Here is a 24363-nt window from a genome sequence, read left to right as displayed (position 1 = left end):
AACATCCCGATAGCAATGAATATCTGAAGTGCTTTGACAAAAAATCCATAAAATGTTTTTCATCTGTAGAAGCCGTAATACTGTAAAAAGTACAACTGGATTGGATGGCCTACCTGCCTGTCAGCCTTCCATCGGGGCACACATTTACCTCGTGCCCTCATTGGTCATGTGCGCGTTCGTGTGTGTTGGAGGAGGGGCTCTGTGAGGAAGTGGCAGATGTTCTCCGGTTGTGTATTTTCAAATTCTAGCGATCTCGAGCCGGTTTCTCAAACTTACCTACCCCAACTTTAAGTGATGTAACTGTAAGTAGTGTAACTACTAAAACATTTAAACTTCATACTTAAACCAGGCAATGTACTTAACACTGATAACCGCTTTTTTTGCTAACCCTTGCCTGAGCAAATGTGTGCCTATGCTTTATAAGATATTTGTATTCTGTTAGTCATATGCAGTTTTGCTAACAAGGACAGATTTGTTTTGGCTTGGCTGACTGACTGTGTCTTTGATTGTGTTTTAATTTATTTTGTTCAATATTAATTCTGCTATGGTTGTGAATTATTTAAAAGCTTGTGACTATATCTCCTCTTGTTCTCCTTTTTCACATTTCTGTCAAATATTACCACTTAAAAGACGGCACAGCTTCTCTCTGCTGCTATATCGAATTCATTTATGTTATATAATTGGTGCCCTAATTTTTCAATTTGAATGTTCTTCTCATGTTTATGTGTGCACCGATACAACAGAGCAACTGGCATAAACACAATTCTGAATCTGATGTCAAACTAAAACATGATTTCTCAGCACATAGGATCAGCCTCAGAACTCACAGAATATGAGACGTGCAGATTTCCTCCCGGGGGTTTCATATCTCTGCCTCCGAGCACCTGGCCGCACACTGAGATCACCCAGGGGCGCCGTAAGCGGGTGACAAGTTAGGACGTTAGGACGATTCTAAGGATCACAACAATTTTAGAACATTAATAAAAAAATGTTTAAGCAACCGATGTGATCACCACATGTGCTTTTGATATCTGCTCAGGAAGAATGCACAGAGATGACGTGAGCCATCTCTATGATAGAGGGGTGGATCCATCATCGACATTCAGTTTAAAGCTGACGTGGGTGGACAAGGTTATTTAGTGCTGTACGCAGTGCTGGACTTTCTCCATATGGAGCGAGACTTAATGTTCATGTAAACCAGGGGTGTCCAAACCTTTTTCACAGAGGGCTACATACAGAAAAATATACGAAGGGCTGGGCCACTGAGGTGAGGTGAAGTTTATAAATGATGCTTAATACTATAACAACAGCCTGCATCACAGCTCTCAAAAGGGGTTTCATTTACTTTGTTAGCAGCTCATTCCTTAAAACAGAAGCCTCAGATTGCTGCTAATAAGAGGAAATAGGAAGGGTGTCTTTCAAGCGTGTTGTGAAAATAAGTTATTGGGTTTTTTTCTTATCAACTCAGATTTGATAGAAAATGTGTTCAACTTTAATTGACTGAATTAGTTTGAAAAGTGTGCCTCTTAACACATGAATACTGTGTAATATCTGTTAAGCTATATTTAAGAAGTACAATACAATACAAGACAAGCACAAGTTTCATTTGTGGACCATACGCATTATACTTTCTGAAATTGCTGAGGGCCGATTCTAAATGGTCGCATTTGGCCCCCGGGCCGTAGTTTGGACACCCCCGATTTAAACTGAAAGGCAACACTTCGATATGTTGACCAAGCTTAGGTCTACCTACCTGTGTGTCTGTTGTGGACAAATCCAAATATTGAGCTGCTTGTCTGTGAAGGGATTTAGAGTAGAGGAACACATCTTGATCAAAAAACCCAGATGTTGAAATCTGGAAGAACAACAAACCAAAAACAACCTTAATGTTTGATGCCAATTATTCAGTCAAACTTCAATCTAAGGCTGCATCTTACATTATTTTAATTCGTATATACATTTTCTAGATTAATGGATATATCATTTGGTAAAAACCAGATCATTACATTACTTAGATTACCTTTAATTCAGCTGATGCTTTTATCCAAAGATACAAACTGAAAAGCAAGAATCGTGCCGGTACATCTAAGCCCGATCAGATTGAACTGCTGCTGCATTCGCTTCACTTAAAGCCAGACAGAAAGTGCTACGGACAGAAGAGAGACTTTTTACTTTTAGTACAAATGTATAAAGTTGAATGGGATACAAACAGCAAATCTACATTTTTGAGAATCTGAAAGCAGTATTTTTGGCGATGTTTGCATGAAAAACAAAAATAAAAGCGGTCTGTCAATGAACTAATCAATTAGTAGCTTAGTTGTTGCAACTTGAATTCAATCAAGACTAAGCACAGCATGACAAGGCACTGCAGCCTCTGCCATCACAATGCTAAAACATTTGTTTTGCTTACAAAAATTGCACTCTCTAAATCCATCTTATTAAATTAATTAGTATTATTGCTAGATAGCAGAATCTTTGGGGATATAAGGTTTAAAGCAGGGGTGTCAAACTCAAATACTCAGTGGGCCAAAATAAAAAAGTGGGTACTAGTCGAGGGCCGGACTGGTTCAATGTTTATTGCAAAACGTATTGAAATGAACTTATTGCACATATTAAACCTGGAACTAACACAGCTTAATCTGCAGAGTCATTTCTTATGAGTACATTTCTTCACAGGCCAACAACAGCTTAAAAAAAACTATTTCCCTCAAAGAACAAACCAAACATGCCCTGTTGTCTCAAGAAACAAAGTGCAGAAGGAAACATCCATTGAACTCAGTGTGCTGCTCTGTGATGCTAGTTCAGATACTTGGCGTCTCATCTCGGGTGCAAGGTCATCAATGTTTGGGCTCAGGCTCTGAGCGGAGGAGACCCTCAGGATGGAGTGAAGGTGTGCGTGCAATATACCGGCGGGCCAGATCGAATAGTAATTAAAAATTATCCTGCGGGCCGAAATTAAATCCACCACGGGCCTGATTTGGCCCCCGAGCCTTATGTTTGACACATGTGGTTTAAAGCTAGATAAGAGACTATCCAAAAATACTAGCTCAGACTTTTTCAAATAATGATTAGTCCGTAATCCCAATGAGTTTACAGCATCTCTAAAAAGCTTGTGTTTCTTAGCTGAAGAAAATTAGGATAAAGTTTGAGCCGCCTCCAGCATTCACCTTGCAGTGACACAAGGGAAGAGTTGCAACTGAAGATAGAAACGTCCTTTGGGAGCATATCTCTTTATGCCTTTATTGGCCATTTCGTACCTTCTCTGTTACCCATCCAAACTTGTCTGGACCCCCTACTGTGTCTTGGATGGCAGAAAGTTAGCGTTGGATGCCTGACGGAGAGCACTCTGCGTTTCACTCCCTTTGGTGGCGGTGCCTGTTTCTCAGAGGAAAGAAACTCACTTTAGAAAGTTTTATTCCAGGCTGTGTTTCATTACTCTGCCTTTGTGCGTGTTTTTCCCCCACAGGACACAGTGAAGAAACAGTCAAGAAGATCCGTCTGAAGGGAATTGACTTTGGAACCAGAGGGTCACCGGTTCAAGCCCCGATTGGACAGAGTGTGTCCTTGAGCAAAGCACCAAACCCCCAACATCGCAGCCCCTTCACCTCTCCATGGATGCATGTGTAAGTCAAGGTTGTGCATGCATGTATTTATTTATGTAATAAAACTGGAGGGACATTTGAATTTCCCCGCTTGGATTAATAGAGTAAGTCCTAAACTAATCATGGTACTCCAGAAGCGGCTATGATATCAGTGAACGAGTACAAAAGGCAATGACAATAGAACAAGCACAACAAAGCATTTGACTCTGGGCCCAGCAGGTGAAAAACTAAAGAGGGGCTTCCACATGTGGCAGACCAGGTGTTGGTGCTGCCGGATTTGGCACCCCCTATAACTTTGTCCAAGGTGGTCGTACTCCAACCAAAATCACACTGCTGTTTGCTGTCCCCCCTCTAATAGAGAATAGATAACAACTACTCTTTGAACAGAGGAGGGAGAGCAGTAAAGATGCTTAAGGCGGAGAAAAGCCCACACCTATCATATTACTCTTAAAGGTCCCGTGGCATGGCCATTTCTACTGATCATAATTCCATTGTTGAAGTCTACTAGAATAGATGTATATTGTGCAATTTTCCAAAATCACATTGGTTTCTCATACAGCATCTCTGTGTAGTGTGTACCCCCCCCCTATGAGCCCAGTGGCAGAGAGACACAGCGAAACCCATCCCGAACACACACACACACCCGCAGCCTGACTGGGAGTTTGTGTGTGTCCTCACACACCGACTCACAGCCTCGCCGCGTCCCGCCGTCGCAGGGAGGAGAAATCTGCGGCGCTGCAGCTGAGAAAAGATTGAGTGTGTGTGCTCCGCGGACGTAACGTAACGGCTCCACGGATTGGTCCATTTGGGTATGAGCACGTCACTGCACCCAGGAAGAAAACAATGTAAAAAGAGAAATGTCCAACGAGGCGTTCTGGGGCAGCACAGACAGATCTTCTCTGTGTAAGTTTTACTCGCTACAGGGTGTACTTTGAGGGTTTGTGACTGCAGACCGTTTACATGCAGAAAAACCTTCATAACTCACAAGGGGACGGGTAATAACCGGAACAGCACGACATGGGACCTTTAAATACAGATAATAGTATCTTCATTTTCAAAGTTATGAAAGAAAATACATTACCACATTTCCATACGGCACGGGGTCAGGGATCACAGGCTGATTAAGTCGCTGTGACCTCTGGAGTCTGTTCAGAGGAGAAAGACACAATGTAGGCTTTGAATTGATGCACTTAATTTTATTAAAAAGGACTATTTAAATACAGTTAATGCGAATGATTACATTTCAGCAAGTTCAGACAAATGGTTGAAGAGTTTTTTCACAATCAGTATACTTTTTTTCATACCGGGGGAAGATGGTTTCATTATAGATTGAAACGTGTTCACTCACTTGGCCAAAGCTCATTTTGATTTACCTCAAATAAAAAATGAATCTTGTTCGCACATATGATTTGTTTATGCTGCAAAATGAACTTTAAGTGAATAAAGTTAATGGATGTTAATTCATAAGATTTAAGAGGAATAACGATATCTATAAAAAAGGGAAGAAAGTTAAACATCCTCTCGAACTCACCAGGTTTATCTATGCAATAGTTCCACCTAGTGGTTGCTTGAGCAAATTGCAATCTGTAAGGGTCTTCAACCTGGACCTGCAGTGTTCCCCTTATTTCTGTCGCTTTAACGTAATTGCCTCAAAAGAACCACAATAGGGCCAGAGCTTCAGCTTGAACAAAATATGTAATTCCCTTTTTTTGTTAACAAAGCCCACAAATTTAAAAACATTAGAATTTGACCTTTCAGATGTTGTTGTAGGGAGCCTCTGGAGCAGAAATGAAAGAGTTTTCGCATTTTGGTACGTTTTTAACGAAATGTTGTAATATTGCAACGTTGGGCTGGTGGGAGCAGAATTCCTGTATTTCTACTCACATCGTCTGAATAAATATATTGAACAACTAAGGGTTGATTTGCAGGATTGATTGCTTACTTAGCCCTACATCAGTATATAGCATGAATAATAATCACACATCAGTAATATTTTGTATGAATAGTCATTTATTAAATATGAATACCATGGTAGTCCCAAAAACAGTTCCTATCGTCAGAAAAGCAGAGACGGGCATCACAATTGGTGTGTGTGTGTACCCTTTACTGCAGTGTCTGCAGCGTCCTCTCATTACATTACATTACATTGCATTTAGCTGACGCTTTTATCCAAAGCGACTTACAATAAGTACATTCGACCAGGAAGACAGAACCTTAAAGAAAACAGAATCATATAAGTACATCAGGTTTCATAGAGCCAAGCATTTCAAGTGCTACTCAACTGGCTATATAAGCCAGTCCTTTATTAGTATGTAAGTGCTCTGTTAGCAGTTCTTTGTTAGTAGTTCTATCGCTCGAAGTGGAGTCGAGAGAGATGAGTTTTCAGTCCGCGCCGGAAGATGTGCAGGCTTTCTGCGGTCCTGATGTCAATGTATTTCTACTCACATTGTCTGAATAAATATATTGAAAAACTAAGGGTTGATTTGCAGGATTGATTGCTTACTTAGCCCTACATCAGTATGTAGCATATACAAACGGCAAATAGCAGAAATGCATTCTTACCAGCTGAGAGAGGATGCTAGATCTGCCTGAAACTGTCTCCTGGTTAGGGTTATAAAGGGGCGGAACATTTCCGGAAAGTTTCCATGGGAAGTTAAGCTGGGGAATTTTGGAAATATGCTATGCAAAATTAAACAAAAAACATGACATTTCAACAGATTTTAATTTTTAAGTAGAACAGAACAAGTTTTAATTATTTTATTGAACAATTATTTGTTTCATTGAAGAACGAAAACAGGAATTGAGTTAAATATTACTCATCCCCCCCAACCCCACTCATTAAAAAATGAACAAAAATGCACCCCCCATCCAAAAGTCCCCACAAAGTCCCATTCAAAATGTTAAATGAAAAGATGTGGCTTCATTTGTTTTGTGCTTTGGGCTCAAAAGTGTGATCTAGTCTTCTCGAAATCATCTGTGCATGTGATGGAGGAATGCACAGTGCCTGTAGGGGGTGTGGTCTCAATAGCCATGCAGTAAGCAGTGCTATGGCATGGATATTCAAGTGTACTTGAATGGCCTCGCTTTGTTTTAGTCAAGATTATGCTAAAATATGCTTTCCCCAACTTTTAAGTTCCCTATGAAGAGCTAACCAACACAAATGAGTACACACAAGGGGACGGGTACTAACCAGAAAAGCATGACATGGGACCTTTAAACGCTGGGACAAAGCCAACAAAACCTACGTAGAAGTTGAGAGGCCTTCCATTGTGGCTACGTACAATAAGTACATGGGAGGTGTGGATTTGTTGGACTCGTTTACGGCCAAATAAGTTCCCCATGAAGTCCCGACGCTGGTACGAGTACATCTTCTGGCACACCATCATCCTTGCTGTGATCAACGCCTGGCTCCTCAAGCGGGACTGCAGAGCTCTAAAGATGGCAAAGCAGGAGATCCTGACCAAGAGGGTTGCAAAATTCCAGGAATTTTCAAAGATGGAAACTTTCCATGGGAATTAACGGGAATTTATGGGAATAAACTGGGAATTTTCAAAATTGAAGGTTGGCAAAGCCTGAATCATGTCTTCTGACATAAACTTCTGGAAGTAGTCCAGTGGTGTGTGGAGGGCAATTACATCCTCTGTGGTATCTGGACCAGAAAAGTCAGTATTGGGACTGATGAAATATTTTTCAGCTAGCGATACCTGTCACGGGGCTTGGTGGGTTTATGTTGTTGGGGCTCGATGTCCACATAATCACTGACTGGGCGGTCATTGGGTTGTTGGTTTTCCTTGTCCATGTGGCCACAGGCATCTTCATCTGCCTCGTCTTCACTCATATCAGTGTCACTGTCCTCTGATTCCACCTCAAACTCACTTTCTCCATTTTAGATGGCAGCAATCACATCCTGCACACTGAAACGAGGACCTCTCTTCGCTGATGGCATTCTGAAATGGAAAACGTAATTAATAAATATGTATCAATAATACATGTGTTTATTATATTGTAATAGATTACCTGAAGGAATAGATGGGTGGGACAAGTGTTCATTCTGTCTGGCTTATATATATATATATATATATATATATATATATATATAGACATTTTTATTCATTGGGATAAACCCCTTGAGATGCACCATCTCGTTTTCAAGGGGGTCCCGACAATAGCAACAACTTACAGACAGACATAAACAAAAAGACAAAATGCAAAACATGACACACAAGACAAACCACGTACGTCTGTTAAGTAAAATTCAAGTAATGCATACAATCATTACAATTTGAGACAGTCGAGCAAATCAGTTTCATCAATATCAGTTTCATTAATAACAAGTGCAGACCAGTTGAAAGTGAGATGATAATGCATGTTTAAATAAACCCAATGATGCAAGAGATCTAATAGCAGCAGGTAAAGTATTCCAGTCTGTTGGGGCTTTGAACATGAACGCTCTTCTGCCAATCCATTTTTTTGCAGAGGGGACAGAGAAATAAATCTGAACCGAATGTCTAACTTGATGATTTGACGAGTAGGGTACGACATACTGCTTTAAATATGGGGGATAGTTAAGATAAATGCATTTAAATTAGGGCTGTCAGTCGATTAAAATATTTAATCGCGATTAATCGCAAATTAATCGCACATTTTTGATCTGTTCTAAATGTACCTTAGAGGAATATTTTTCAAGTTTGTAATACTCTTATCAACATATGAGTGGACAAATATGCTTTAAGCTAATGTTTATTATCATTTGAACAATGACAAATATTCTCATGAATATTAAACACAACAACCTCTGAACATTACAAATATTCGCCTCTATTCAACCTGGAACCTCTCATACAATAAAAATGTTGTGTGTGTGTGTGTGTGTGTGTGTGTGTGTGTGTGTGTGTGTGTGTGTGTGTGTGTGTGTGTGTGTGTGTGTGTGTGTGTGTGTGTGTGTGTGTGTGTGTGTGTGTGTGTGTGTGTGTGTGTGTGTGTGTGTGTGTGTGTGTGTGTGATGGATCGTTGGAGCTATGTGCAACTCAAGGCATATGCTCGAACCGGAGCTGCCTGGACGCTGCAATCATGTTGCGCACTATCCGTGCTGAGTGTGCTGACTTCTCCTACAATGTCCCTCTGTCTGCTTCCTGCATAAAGTCAAGTGCTCGGCGCAGTTGTGGCGAAATGTCGCTCCTCTGTTTTCATTTAAACAGCTCCTTATATCCGTTAGCGCAGCTAGCTAGCACCAGATGCTAACAACAACAATGCACGTAAGGTCTCTCTCTCGCTCGCTCGCTCGGGCCACACACACACACACCCTCCCGGTCCTCCCAATAGCCAGTCGGTGCCTGCCGGTGAGCGTGGAAGTGTGGTCTGCCACAAGCGGGCGGCAGGAGCGGGGCTGTCAACATCAGCTTGTAGATGGTATTTTAAACTCGATGCGCTCTGAAGCTACGGGGCGGCCGAGAAAAAAAAATACACATGCGTTAATCGCGTTAAAATAATTAGTGGCGTTCATTTTTTTTGCGTTAACGCGTGATTAACGCGTTAACTTGACAGCCCTAATTTAAATATCAGCTGAAGCCAATGCGTGTGTCTTCTTACATTTAAAGAAGGCCATTTAAGTTGGTTATACATTGTGCAGTGATGTGTATGAAAAGGACAACCAAGAACAAATCTGCATAGTCTATTGTAGGCTATGTTGAGTGGAGCAAGATCTGATTTGTGTGCATTTTGGTACAACATCACAATAGTCCATAATCGGCTTAGCCTATTATCATACTAAAAGGAATGCATGCACCAACCCCTTCCAGGTGTCCCGATGCAACAAGTATCTGAATCCTATTTGTAAGGGAAACTTCTGTGTAGTAATCCGACTCAGGAAGGAGACACGGTAGGAGCAGGAGCGTTGATGTCAAACACTGGAGGTTTATTTGGAGTTTCGGCCGGAGAGATTCACATCACAATCACAGCAGTCACGGTCTGACTGCACGGGTGGATTGCCACGTCAATTCTGGAGCGCCTCTCTCTCGCTAGCCCATTTAACTGGTTTCACAGAGAGTATCAACATGTTTTGATAAGATAGCTTTGACAGTTTGGGCACACCAAGTTACCTGCTTCCGCCACTTATGTCCTCGAATATGTCATACCCTGGAGTCCTCAAACAATAAAGAAGGAAGTGTCCCAGTGCACCCACAACAAAGACCATCTGTGACCTAGTATTGACCGGTCACAGAATGGGAACAATAACATTATTGGCTGAAGCAGCCTGTGTCATTAAAGGACATAAACAGACGTCAAGGTTGGTCCTGTATGTCACATCTAGGAGTCTAGGATAATTATTTCCCTAACACTATTTACATTGTACACTTGAGTCACACAATACTACCTGGCTTAGCCTATTATCATAACCTGTTAAACCCCATTCCCCCGCGGGCGGGGGAAAAATAGCAACATCTGCAAGAAACAGCGTCTGAGGGCTTCTTAACATTTAAAAACCTATTCATGTGTCATACCCACTTAACAGGAAGAAACTCAGCTATCAGATAATATTAACAATTTTAAGCAAAACGAAACATAAGGGTAATAACAAAGGCTCTGAATTAGCCCTGAGCGAAAAAATGCTAACACACTTAGCACAAAACTCACGTTAAAATACCCTTATTACTTATTGTATCTGCACAAACAGGATATCGATTAGCAAGCTGAGATTGCACAGATTCGACAGGTATTGGTATCATTACTGACCGATCTGGACTCGCGACATGAGAAGCTAACAAAGACATCACACCACGTAGCATTAGGTAGCCAACACGACTATATGTCTTACCTCTGTTGTTTTCTGATCAAAATGTAACGGTTCAAAAGATATGTCAATCATCAAAATCGACCATTGGGTTCCAGAGAAACGACAAATACACCCATTTCCACCCAAATGACCCCAGAGGTGTTTATTTGTTGCTAAACCTCTCTAAAAATGTCAAATGTCACTTGTATTGCATCAATCTTGATACAGGGTACTTATTAAATGTTATAGTTTGGATTCCCAAAGCTTTTAGTCTACCATCCCATCCCTCAAGGGTGGTTTTCACTATAAGTAATGGTTTATTTTTGGACGGACACTATAATTGACATTTGTTTACTATGTTCAATCTGAATTTACTTTAAAATAAAAAAATCTATATTGATTCCGACTTTTCTATATCCAACTCACAGGTTTATCATTGCTTTGAGATAAAAAATGATTAATTTACCCCTTTTAAAAAGGGAAGATATTGTCATTTGTTCTGGGAATGTCATTTTCGAGCCTGAGACCTGAAAATCCAACACATCCTCACTCCCAGGTCGGCCTATGTTGACGTTAGGTCAAGTCCCCTGTGTCGGCTTTTTCCAACGCAAGAGGGGGGGGGGGGGGGCCTTAGCCGCTAAGATGCTATGGACATCCCGGAAAGTTGAAAATGTACGCTAAGGCCCCCCCCCTTGCGTTGGAAAAAACCTACACGGCCGCCCCCCTCTTGCGTTGGAAAAAGCCGACACAGGGGACTTGACATAACGTCAACATAGGTCGACCTGGGAGTGAGGATGTGTTGGAAAAACAGGCTCGGGGCTTAACAGGATAATAAAAGGAATACCTACACCCAGAGCCCTAGAGATACGGCCCGTACACATGATGGACCGTGACCGGCTGGCGGCGACATCAAAGAGTGTCGTAACTCTTATATCTCTATGGCTCTGCCTACACCCATACATGCAGTTAAACAAGTTCAACAAGTCACATAATGCTGTCTGGCTAATGATAACAGGCAAATTATCATACAGAAATGTCAGAAAGACCTGTTTCTGCCAGAACCAGAGAAGAGTTAAATGTATTTTTGTAACTAATTAACTGATAAGATACAGGTAGAGTTTAAAATATTGCTACAGATATAATTTCATATACTTTTATCAGAAATAATGTATTAATTTATTCAATTCTGGTCTTAATTCAAAATCTTAACAAAGGACACATTTAGAACTTAGTTATAGTGAATTATCAAAGACATTATATTTCTATTAGTGTTTTATTTCCACATGTGAACATACAAGAAGGGCAATCTCCATGACAGGGACACATGCTATTTTGACTACCACACTGACCCAGTGTTGTAATATTACAACATAGACATAAGCTGCTCAAAATCAAATTTGATTAATGTATTCCACAAAAACTATATATGTACATGTTCTAGACATTGTAATAATCGCAAAAACTTACTTGAATCTGACAAATCCAGTCCAATAAATCAAAGAGATGTTGCTCGTTTGAAGCCAAAACCTCATGCAAGAGGATGTGAAAATATCATCAAATCTCACCGGTGTGTGAAATACATTTAATGCAGTACTGTACACACTTCAGGTACTTGTATTTTCACTATATGCTACTTTATACTTTACTTCACTACATTTTTGGAGCAAATGTTGTCCTTTTTAATTCACTACATATATTTTATAGCTTTAGTTACCAGCTACTTTGCACAAAATATGAATCAAGTAATACATAATCACATATTATAAGGTAGGTTATACCTCTTCTTATATAGGTAATTACATCCAATCCATTTATCTGACGGCTTTATCATGGATATTTTACAGATTCAGATTATTGGCTAAAAATAAACATGAATTTAAAAACTATGATGATTTGTTATAGGTTAAGATATTTAGCAGCAGTACATAAAGTGAATACAATTACCTTTACCAGTGGTTTTTACACATTAATGGATGCTTATACAAACAGTACTTTAATATTTATGATTCTGAAATGGTCAATACTGCATAATAATAAGTGCTTTCACTTTTGGTACCTTAACTATATTTTGATGCCAAAACTGCTGTACTTATATAGTATACTTTTATTTCTAATGCAGGACCTTTTTTACTGTAGTGTTGCTAATTCTGTTGAAGTAAAATATCTTCTTTAAGCTTGCATCTCAGGAACTGTGTTGACGGTTTTTAAATTTCCTGGCAAGATTTATTTTCCATTTTATAGAAGGGACTCACTTGCAGAAATAGTTTCACTTTCAGCTTGGAATGAGGAAGAAGCTCTGCCCAAAATACAGATGGAGGGGAAGAAAGAAAGCTCTCTGTCGTGAAGACTCTTACGTGAGTTGTAATATAACAATGTCTAATGTTGCTAGTTACTGTGTATTGCATGTTAATCATCTAACAAAATCAGTGTGTATGTATGTTAATGAGAACAAACCAATCCCTGGCTGTCGTGATGACTAGTAGCAGCATGATGACATGTGGGCGTGTGCTTTTCCATGTTGTGATACAGGAAGCAGTTCACAATAGATGTCATTGAGTATGGACGCTGACATGCAAAAAGCATGTTTGTACAGGAGCTTGTGCTGAGACAACGCACAGAGATCCTGAATGCACTGTGCAGCAGCGGGTCAGCAGAACATCTGGAGCAGGTGTTGGACATATTGCTGTCTCAAGGGGAACTCACATGGGAGGACTACCAGAACATACAGGTCTCAGGTAGGGCGCTGCACTGCAATGCCAGAAAGCTGCTGGATCTGGTTTACATAAAGGGAGAGGACACATGTGGACTCTTCTTTGCTGCTTTTAAAAGAGTCCTGCCTGATGCAAAGGGAGTTGGCACCTCATCTTCAGGATGCTCTTCCACTCTGGAGGAAAAAGAAGAACACCAGGGCACGTGTACTGAGACTCTTCTGACTCAAAGACCGAGCTTGGTAGAAAAACTTCGAGGATGCATTGATGGTGCTTTAGAAGATCTTGTCACATCTGGACACTTCACTTCAGCAGACTGCTGTGAAGTGCAGCTTCCTATCCACACACCCTGTCAGCAGGTACATTGTGTATATCTTTTTAAACTGTTGCCTTGGAAACTTCCTGTTTTTTTTTGTGTGTACCTGTTCAATTGTCTGGATTTGGGGGGGAAGTAGTTAGATCTTTGACTTTACTGGCAAAACCTAGAAATACTTTATAGAAAATATACGTAAAGTAAATTTGGCATGGCCCATTTTAGTATAATATGCATCATCATTATAGCTGCATTAATGTGTGTTGCAGCTTGTGCATTTCACACAGGGATCAATTAAATGAATATTCACTAATACAATCTAAATCTGAATCTTCAAAGTAACTTAGGTTATCAAATAAATGTAGTAAAAGTATAAAGTGGCATCAAATGGAAAAAGTAAGTGCATCCCTTTTCAATGGCAAAGCGGGACGTTATAAAGGAACTGAATCTGGTGACGGTGGGTAAAGTCTGTGACGCTTTTTAGATGTACATTTTCAAGAAAACTAACACAAATGTTTAACACTTCCCTTAATGTTTTACTTGTATAACTTATGGATCTCTGCTACAGTTTCTAAAAACAAAAATATGGACGTTCAAACGCATTAATAATCCCTAACTGACGTTTTCAAGTAAAATGGGAGAGTCCCATATCTTCGAGATACTGTATTGGGAAAATATTTAGTCTGAGTCAAAGCATGGTACAACCAGTTTTGCTGTTATGCCCTTGTTTTTTTAGCTGCACTCTTCAAGATGCCACATCTTGGGATTTCATCTGTATAAATAAAGGTTTGAAATGAAATGAAATGACATGGCTTACATTGTAAAGAGGTCTTTAAAATGTTTCTCAGACAAATCAAAATGATGGCTTATTGTAAAGGACATTAAGAAATGCAATCATATGTTTGGTTGTTCATTTTTAAACATGGAAAAGCATTTTTTGTCCCAGATATCCTGATGTCACCCAACACTGCTCAGCAATGCAGTCTTAGCCTTAGAGTATACAGTAGGCTATGTTATTATTGTATATCCTATAAGCTATATGCTAAGGTCCCGCTACTGACACAATAGCAGTCATTTCGTGCGCATGTGTAATTAAACCCATGATATCAAAATCTCACTCCAGCCAGGTACCCAAAGTTGGCAACCCTGTTATAGGCTACTTTAATGAAATGCCTTTGTGCTCATTTTACAGTAGGTAATAGTTTAATTTTCAAGAGATTAATTCCACTTTCATGTCATTAAATATTAAGCTAACACAAGCAACCTGTTAGCTTAGCATAACACAAAAAGCATAGGAAAGTGGGAAAACAGCAAACATACACTTACCAGCAATAGCACCAGGGAATGTGTCTTTTTACGCACAGATATTGTATGTAAATTAGTGAATGAGGTGCCATCTTGTACCTTTGAACTGCCCCAAGCTAGCTGTTTCGCCCTGTTTGCAGTCTTTATGCTAAGCTAAGCTGCCTGTCTGCTTGTGCTAGCTTTACACTTAGCTTAGCTTACATAGTTGCTAACATAGCTGATATTTCAACCCAGTCTCACGGCATTTCGTGTTCACCAACACGATTTTTAATCTATTGATTCGTGTTCACCAACACGATTTGCCCCTTTTTTTTTTCCGTGTTGCACAGCACGATTTTAAAAGCAATGTATTTCTACTGGTAATGTGTTTCGTGCCTGCAGGCTGCAGCACGTCTTTTTCTCCGGTCGGGTCGTGGAAGACCGGAAGCTGTGTGGTTCATAAAAACATGTTCTTACTCAATATCAGGCCACAGTTATTGCTTTTATTTTAAATCGTATAATTTCGGACTTTTGTTGTCGTCTGTGAGGCAAATAAATGGGGCTCAGAGCCTCAGGATACTGAAATCTGTATTTTTTAAATATTTTTTTCCTTCTAATTTGTTATTCTTTTCAAAATAACACACTGTTATTTACTCACCAATAACACACAATTATCCTTGCTTTTATTTATTGGTTTAATTCCATAATCTCGGGCTTTTTTGGTGGCCGTCAGGAACTGAATTTCAAAATAAATATAACCGGAAACAGACGTAGGCATTTCGACCGATTACCCAAGATCCTCAGCTATGGTTTTAAGCTCGCTGATTGGATGTGTTAGCCGCAATGCATGCTGGGATTTGGTGTTTATATTATATGAAATCCGGAAAACATTTTAAAAGTATAAAATAATACTTAATTCCGAGTGCTCTTGCTTTTCTCTTTGAAAGTCATCACATAACGGCATTGTAATACACGGTTCGGCTGAATTACATATTACAGATCTGCCGTAGTTCTTATTTAGAGAGCCCTGATGAGAAGACCTTTGGAAAAACTGGAAGAAATGGCGCCGAAACTGAATACTTGACGTGGATCATAAATATATCAACAATTAAACAACATCTTCAATTTCTCTTCACACAATACGTCTCCTTGCAGTATCAACACTAATTCGGCTGACTTTTACATTTGATCTAATTCATAGATAGGTTATATTTACACCATAACGGTGCACAGCTGATAGAAAAGGACTGTAGTTTTCAAAGATATTACTGATTTTTTTTAAATGTAAATACTGAGTCTGAAATAGTATAGCAATATGCTGTAAAATGATGTGAAAGCATGCATAAAACTATACATCTTCAGATGTTGTACATACACACTAATAATACAAAGTTATTATGTCTGTGTGTACCTTGTGTGCACCTCCTAGTGGTTAAAGCACGTTATTGAATTATTGTTTTTATGTGTTATATTTGATTAAAAAAATATTAAGAGTACATACTTTCATAGGGGGAAAGTATAAATATAGAAATATAGAATATAAAAAATCAAGAAGATACTATAAGTGATCTCTACAATAAAACAGTTTAGTGCAGGATGTACACAGATAGGAGGAGGTGCAAAACAGAAAAACGGATTAACCTTTATTTAAACATTAAATATTAAATATTAAGCCTGACAAAGTAATTAACGTTTAATATATTGCTTTCCTGCAATGTTAACTATGTTGAAGCACTTATTTTAACTGATATTATACACATTAATTATACTCTTATGTATGTAGATATAATAAGAAATGTGCAGAATATGACAGTTTAATGGTGGAGGTACACACATATTGATAGATGTCTTGTAATGCATTGTTGAGGAACCTGTGACCCAAGTTTTTCATTCATTGCATAACTACACCGTAGTTGTGTAAATGATATGTCAATACACCTTTAAAATCTTGAAATCTTGAAAGGGATGTGCAAAATAGCCATAATATACAGTCTTTAATGAACTATTAGTAGAGAATAACGAGTAATGAATATACTTTATTACTTGTTTCCATTCATGTCAATTGCAGATACATGTTTAGTCTTCTCAAGCACCAACTATCAAATATCTCTCCTGATTGTTGGCACTTGACAATCACCTTACCTGAATTTTACTCAGGTGTAACTAAAGTCTGATTTAAGGGTTGTTTATATTTCACATAATTAATCAGAATCTGCAAAGTAACTCAAATAAATGCAGTGGAGTAAAAATACCAGGTTAACCTCTGAATTGTAGTGGAGTAGAATTACAAAGTAGCAATGAGCTGTCATGTGGGTATACGGCATTAATATAATGCTGCGCATTATGGACACAAGCGATTTTCACCCATTTATTAATTATATGTTTTACATTTGATAACACCAATGTGTTTAATACTGGCAACTTCTAATTGTGGGAAAAAACGAAAACGTTCAGTAGAGACGTCCCATAGAACATTTTGCGAAACACAATAGCCAGCATGTGTAGTTCTGGGGGGTGTTCGATTCCAGTTTTGGATAGTCTGGCGTGGTTTCGTTCCATTTCACACAGCTGTTTGACGCTCTGCGTAACCTTACGGGAACTGTAGTCCTAAACGATAGCTGGGGATTATGGGTAGTGTAGTGTCTTCGGCCATCCTAAACTCAGAAATGTTGACAATCGCAATGATGCTCGAAATGTCCCTTATAGGCCTACGTCTGTTTCCGGTTATTTTTATTTTGAAATTCAGTTCCTGACGGCCACCAAAAAAGCCAGAGATTATGGAATTAAACCAATAAATAAAAGCAAGGATAATTGTGTGTTATTGGTGAGTAAATAACAGTGTGTTATTTTGAAAAGAATAACAAATTAGAAGGAAACAAATATTTAACCATACAGATTTCAGTATCCTGAGGCTCTGAACCCCATTTATTTTCCTCACAGACGGCAACAAAAGTCCGAAATTATACGATTTAAAATAAAAGCAATAACTGTGGCTTGATATTGAGTAAGAACATGTTTTTATGAACCACACAGCTTCCGGTCTTCCACGACCCGACCGGAGAAAAAGACGTGCTGCAGCCTGCAGGCACGAAACACCGTTACTAGTAGAAATACATTGCTTTTAAAATCGTGCTGTGCAACACGAAAAAAAGGGGCAAATCGTGATGGTGAACACGAATCAATAGATTAAAAATCGTGTTGGTGAACACGAAATGCCGTGAGACTGGGTTGGATATTTCAACCTTTTTATCCCACAACTCAGTAAGCTGATAGGCTACTTGTTTTCCCCACCAAGTTGTTAAAGTACTTTATCAATGAATCTGATACCACTCATATCTGTCATGCAGGCGAGGCGTTTGCTGGACCATGTCAGATCAAAAGGAGAATCTGCAGCAAAGGTTGTACTACAGTTCATTCAGCACAAACAGGAACCTGTATCTCCACTGAGCCAGGAGAAATTGACTCCTCCCAAAGGTATGCCATTGTTATAATCATGCTGAAAACTGTTATACAGAAAGGAAAGCTTGTAGTTTTAGCTTCATACTCAGACAGACAAACAAACTAAACACAAAGATAACGCCCTTGGTCATTTTCAAAAACCATTATTTTCCCTTTCTCATATTACCAATATTGAAACTAATGGAATACATGTGTTGGGGCCATTTAGTAGTAAGGGTTAGTTTAGTTATCATGGTATTTCGTTTTGTAGCTTGTAAATGTTTCTTTAGAATACAAATCTCCCAAATTCTTAAAGTGTGAGTAAAATATATTTAAAATACTTTATATTAAGTGTGTGTGAGGGCCCCTAATCTCAAGTCTGGTTTTCCCCTTTTAAACAACTCAATGCTTTCTTATGATTGAACACTAACTTTGTGAATAAACTGAATGTAATTATACATTTAAAGATGACTGTAAAAGGAGATTCCATGCGAGCTAAATATAGCAGATGTGCGTCCCTGTTCTTGAGGGGGATTTGTAAGAAATCTACAAAATATACAGAGGTCTTTTAAATATAGGGAAGTGGTCAAAGTTCCCAAAATAGAACCGGGTTGAAAAATAACGTGTGAAAAACTCTTTAGCACAATACAAGTTAGCATTTAACACTAGACACAGATATACAGACCTGTTAAACAATAATACAAAATAATAATAACAATGATGAAATGAAACATGAGAATGATTATACTGTACAAACGGTGTCAAATAGATCATCAACAATATTATTGACTTACAAATGATATATAAACAAATGATCTAGCTAATTACACATCCGAAAAGAAAGAAAACCTTATCATTTTGCAATGCCTTATGTACTTAATTTATGTTATGTGTGCTTTCTGTCACAGAGGTGTTAAAGTATCAGAAGAAGCTCAGCAGCTCAATCTCCGCTCAGTCCTGCTTCCTCAGTACTTATGGAGGGACCAGCCACATGTCTCTGGACGACATCTACACTGACGGCCAGCTGGAACTCGCTCATAACTGCGTGGATGTCAATGGACCTTTGGGCCTGGAGGACATAGTGGGTGCAGTGGGTACAGTGAACAAGGAGGCGGACACGGTGTTGGTGTCGGGGGAAGCGGGCGGAGGAAAGAGCACTTTACTCCAGAGGCTGCACCTGCTTTGGGCTCGGGGGGCAGCGCTGCAGGACTTCCTCCTTCTGTTCCCGTTCAGCTGTCGCAGGTTGAACTCCGAGCAAAGGGAACTCTCTCTACAGGAGCTGCTGTTTCAGCACTGCTGCTGGCCGGACAGACAGCAGGAGGAGATCTTCCAGTTCATCCTGGACCACCCACACCTCATCCTCTTCACCTTCGATGGCCTGGATGAGCTGAAGCAGAGCTTTTCAGATGAGCACAGACTCTGCTGCCCCACCCAGCGTGCTCCTGTTCACATCCTACTCTTCAACTTAATCCAGGGTTCCCTAATGAAGGGTGTGAGGAAAGTGGTGACCAGTCGCCCAGAGGCGGTGGGCCCTTTGCTCAAGAAACATCTCTGCAAAGAGGTCCTCCTCAAAGGCTTTTCCCCAAGTGGGATTGACTGTTTTGTGAGGAAGCATCACAGCGACGCCCATGTGGCTGCTAAGGTTTTGGAGTCCTTGCGGACAAACACTGCGTTACTCGGACTGTGTCATAGTCCAGTCCTGTGCTGGATCGTCTCACAGTGCCATAAAGAGTTGCTAGGCTGCGGAGAGGGCAGCCTAACAACAATCACAGACGTTTACCTAATGATCCTGCAGCACTTTTTCCAGCACCAAAGCTCCCAGAAGAACACTACAGGGCTATGTTGGCTTCAGCAGCATCTGCGAACTGTGTTGCATCTTGGGAAGCTTGCCTTTGATGGGATAGGAGCAACCTGTTATATCTTCTCAGGCACAGACTTGGAGACATGTGGTGTGACTGAGAAGGACATCTGCATGGGTTTTCTCGTGCGGAGTAAAGATATATCCACCCACACTGAAGGTTATGAATTCCTTCACTTGACTATGCAATGTTTCTTTTCAGCTTTGTACATCGTGTTGTCGGATAACACTGACCGCTCAACTATCCCGAAGCTCTTTGAGACGCAGAAAATGAAGGAGGCAGGTCAGAGCAGCAGATGCTTCATCGCCTGCTTGCCTTCTACTGACCAACCACAGCGGCCTTCAGGGGGGGAAACTGCAGCCGCTGAAACGCCAAATCGGCAAATCACAGCCACCTTTGTGTCTGGACTTCTGTCACAGCGCCATCGAAACCTGTGGCTCCACTGCTGCCCCAGCGCTGTGATGGAGAAGAGGGTCAGACAGGTGGTGAAGTGCTTATCCAAAGGCATGCAGAAACACTTTAAGTCCATCCCTCGGCCCGTAGAGGGGGAGAAGAAGAGCATGCATGCAATGCCAGGCTTCGTCTGGCTTATCAAATGCATCTATGAGATGCAGGAGGACAGGGTTGCTATAGACGCCATGAGTAAGCTGGAGGTGGACCACCTGAAACTGACCTACTGTAACATCGGTCCTGTAGAGTGCACGGCTCTAGCCTACGTGCTGCAGCATTTAAGGAATCCTGTCGGCCTGCAGCTGGACAACAACTCTGTGGGCGACGTTGGAGTGGAGCAGCTCCTCCCCTGTATGCACATCTGCAATTCCCTATAGTGAGTATGACAAGTTAAAATGTGCCCTTCAATCTGTACAGTTTTGTGAACAAAGCTTCCACAAAAGCATTATTTAAAGGAAATAATACATGTCATGTTCAAGTGATATGATGGAAAGTCACTACGTACATTTACTCAAGATCTTATACTCCTATTTCATGCTACTATATAATTCAACTCCACTAAATCTCAGAAGAAAATAATGTACATTTTTATGCCCACACATAGATTTAACACATTGAGTTAGTAGTTTTTTCGTAGAATCATATATTAACACCATGTTAAAGGTGGGGTAGGTAAGTTTGAGAAACCGGCTCGAGATCGCTAGAATTTGAAAATACACAACCGGAGAAAATCTGCCACTTCCTAGAGCCCCTCCTCCAACACATACGAACGAGCACATGACCAATGAGGGCACGAGATAAATTGTGCCCCGGTGGAAGGCTGACAGGCAGGTAGGCCATCCAATCCGTTTAGCCGGTTGTACTTTTTACAGTATTACGGCTTCTACAGATGAATTTTTTGTAATGGATTTTTTGTCAAAGCACTTCAGATATTCATTGCTATCGGGATGTTAAGAGCATTCCATGGAATATAACAACAAGTGTATCTCGAGCTGGTTTCTGAAACTTACCTACCCCACCTTTAAGTTAATTATTCAGTGTGCACTATAATTAGTAAGAAATAAACATCATCTCTACCAGCCGCAATATTAAATGAACATAATCGTTATTGCATTAAATATGGATAATATATATATACTGATTGAATATTGTTTTTTTTATTTGACCGTTCAGAATACTTAGCACTTTTACTTTAGGTTGGTGCCAAAACATTTGAACTTTCAATTTGAATGCAGGACTTGTGGTATTTCGACAAGATGGTATTACTACATTTACTTAAGTTACGGTAAATATCGAAATACTTCTTCCACCACTACTCAAGTTTCCTCTATACTTCAATTTTCAGCCTCAGAAATAATAACATCACAGACGAGGGGATCCGCAAACTACTTGCTAAAACTATCCAGTGTGAAAACTTCAAGAAAATTGCGTAAGTGATGTCAAGATGATCAGGAAATCACAAGTGATGTTTGAACAATAACATTTCATGACCATTTGTATGTCTGTAGGCTCTTCAACAACAATCTAACGGATGCATGCACACAGCACTTTTCTCGCCTTCTGAAGATAAAGCAGAACTTTGTTTCTCTGAGGTCAGCGCATACACACTAACTGTGACGCTAAATGTAACGTAATACCACATACAGTACATTTACTGTAAAAAGGATGGAAAAGGAACTTCTCTATTTTCTTCCAGGCTAGGCAACAATAATCTAACAGAAAAAGGAGCAAAGCAGTTGGCAGAGGGACTGAAATGCAACCACTCACTGCAGTATTTAGGGTAAAAGTCCTCCTGAACAAGTGAATGCATCTCATTGGTGGGATATTTCTATAAACGTACCTACACTCCTTATATCCCCAGGCTATGGGGCAACAAGATAGGAGATGCAGGAGCAGAAGCCCTCGCCACTGCCCTAGAGAACAGCAAAACCTTGGTGTGGCTCAGGTAACATGTGCTTTGAGTAACGCTACGTTTGGTTCATTTAAAGGGGTAGTTTGGATGGTTTGGTATGGAGTGGTATAAGGTACCTATCCAGAGTGTATCATCTACAGTAGGTGATGTTCAGAAACGAAAAGGAGTAATAACACAAAAGCAGAGCAATGTACTTTTGTTGAAGCAGCCACATAAAACAACATTCCATTATCAACGATCCATGGTCTTGCTCTATTTAAAGCAACCAAACTCCAGCAACAATTTGAACTCGCAGAACACAGAAGTTGCTGGTCTAACGCTGACTTCATCGATAAGTGACTTTGTGTTATTCTGTGACAATAGAGTCTTATTCCGGACCACCAAATTCACTCAATAACAAGGCAGCGGTAGACCCCTCATGTTCTGCAAGGTATATTATTTGTTAATGGAGTCTGGCGGCTTTACAGTAGCACAGATAACGGCTCTATCCCCTTTCGGAAAGGGCTGCAAGTTAAAAGTCTGAACATATTTCAAATATAGCATGTTTTAAGCAGTCCCTGTTCCTGCAGCTGTGGACTACTTTATCTGATTATAACTCTAATTCAATGTAATGACAGCTTGGTAGACAATGGAGTGGGGAGTGCCGGAGCATGTGCCCTCTCCAACATCATCAAGAACTGTACGTCACTGGAAGAGCTGTGGTAAGTGTTGGAGACAAGTTATACTTGTATTGACAACACAATGAAATGTGTATCCACACAATATTAATTGTGTCATTAGTACTGTAGTATTTACATTGCTCCACCCTCCTGTTTCAAAAGGTTGACAGAGAACCACATAACCAGATCAGGAGTGGAAAGTCTGATTCAAGCGATGCAACACAACACCCATGTGAAATCAGTGTGGTGCGTAATGTTTATTCTGTGGCTTAACTCATGCATGCCTGGTGGTTGTTTACATTCTGGATTAAGGCCAAGGCATAGGCTACTGGTTATATGTGGCTGTTGATACTGAATCCTACTTGGCTCAATGTTTGATATTTAGATTTTAAGCTTCATTTCCATTTCCAAACTGGTTGTGCCTTCGTACTGGATGTGCAACTGGCTGTTTCATTTATCGATTTGTGTCCCTTTGTATTTACTCTGCAGGTTGAGAAACAATGACCTCAGTTTGGAGGAAGTAGAGGAGATGAAACAACGGGAGTCAAGACTTATCCTCTAATTTTGTAAAAAGTTAGACAATAGCTGTTTGTATTGCATTACGATTGTGTTGTTATTTATTATATGAAATATTTTATGTGAAGATGTGAAGAACAAAATGTGTTAGCTCTTGGTTAGGTTTTCTAAATACACAAAATAATTTTTTGTGTCTTGTTTTTTCTTTTTTAGGTTTAGGTTGGAAGGTACAATTTTATCCTATTTTACGTTATACTTTAGCTCAATATGTGATGTTTGTTATATTGCACTACATTTATGGCCTGGCAGCTTGCTTTCAACCAAAACATGTGATGATCTCAACAGTATTTAAAGGAGTGGTCAATTAGTTCTGCTACATGAATGCATCACTAATAATAATAATACAATATGTAACCTAGTATGAAATGATGTATAATACTTTGAAGGAAGTCATTTCTGCACATCGAGCATTTTTAATGCAAGACTGCTAATACATAATGCTTTTTTTTTTTACAATGTATTATTCCTTTTTATTTAAGTAAATGTATTACAGTAAATACTTAAATGTTTAGTTTTCAGTTAACAATTTAATCATGTAAAATACTGCAATATTTCAAATGGAACACATATATTATAAACGCAAATGAACTTACTTTACATTAAATACATTATATTACAAGTTATAAATTAAGTATTTTAAGCACAATCTCACAGTTTTAATAATGTATAATGTGTTTGCTTGTCTTAATATATAGTACATGTTTTAAGGGATACAATTATTCATGTATTGAGTTGAACAGTAAAAAAGTTGATTAGTAGAACATTCATTATTACATACATTATCCAAGAA

General features: G+C 39.6%; 1 protein-coding gene and 1 long non-coding RNA gene across 2 annotated transcripts; both read left to right on the top strand.

Moving 5' to 3' along the window:
• The first annotated feature begins 221 nt into the window (after positions 1 to 221).
• LOC117441118 (uncharacterized) lies at positions 222 to 7540 on the top strand. The gene is made up of 3 exons (XR_004551368.1): positions 222 to 302; positions 3467 to 3623; positions 7493 to 7540. It is a non-coding gene; the product is annotated as an uncharacterized lncRNA (long non-coding RNA).
• A 5120-nt stretch (positions 7541 to 12660) lies between these two features.
• nod2 (nucleotide-binding oligomerization domain containing 2) lies at positions 12661 to 24028 on the top strand. Its single transcript, XM_034077300.1, has 11 exons — positions 12661 to 12728; positions 12904 to 13441; positions 18027 to 18153; positions 19026 to 20802; positions 21772 to 21855; positions 21935 to 22018; positions 22123 to 22206; positions 22288 to 22371; positions 22956 to 23039; positions 23160 to 23243; positions 23487 to 24028. The coding sequence occupies exons 2-11, from the start codon at positions 12956 to 12958 to the stop codon at positions 23557 to 23559; spliced, it is 2967 nt and encodes a 988-aa protein (XP_033933191.1). The 5' UTR covers positions 12661 to 12728; positions 12904 to 12955; the 3' UTR covers positions 23560 to 24028.
• The last annotated feature ends 335 nt before the right edge of the window (positions 24029 to 24363 follow it).

This window comes from Pseudochaenichthys georgianus, chromosome 3 (assembly GCF_902827115.2).
Source record: "Pseudochaenichthys georgianus chromosome 3, fPseGeo1.2, whole genome shotgun sequence".
Lineage (NCBI taxonomy): Eukaryota > Metazoa > Chordata > Actinopteri > Perciformes > Channichthyidae > Pseudochaenichthys > Pseudochaenichthys georgianus.
This window is presented reverse-complemented; position numbering and strand designations above follow the sequence as displayed.

What these genes read in the sequence shown, in the direction of transcription:
- nod2 (XM_034077300.1), top strand. Translation starts at nt 12,956, where the DNA reads ATGTTTGTACAGGAGCTTGTGCTGAGACAACGCACAGAGATCCTGAAT. An exon ending in CAGAACTTTGTTTCTCTGAG is followed by an intron (nt 22,019 to 22,122) that starts GTCAGCGCATAC and finishes ATTTTCTTCCAG; the next exon opens with GCTAGGCAACAATAATCTAA. An exon ending in CACTCACTGCAGTATTTAGG is followed by an intron (nt 22,207 to 22,287) that starts GTAAAAGTCCTC and finishes TTATATCCCCAG; the next exon opens with GCTATGGGGCAACAAGATAG.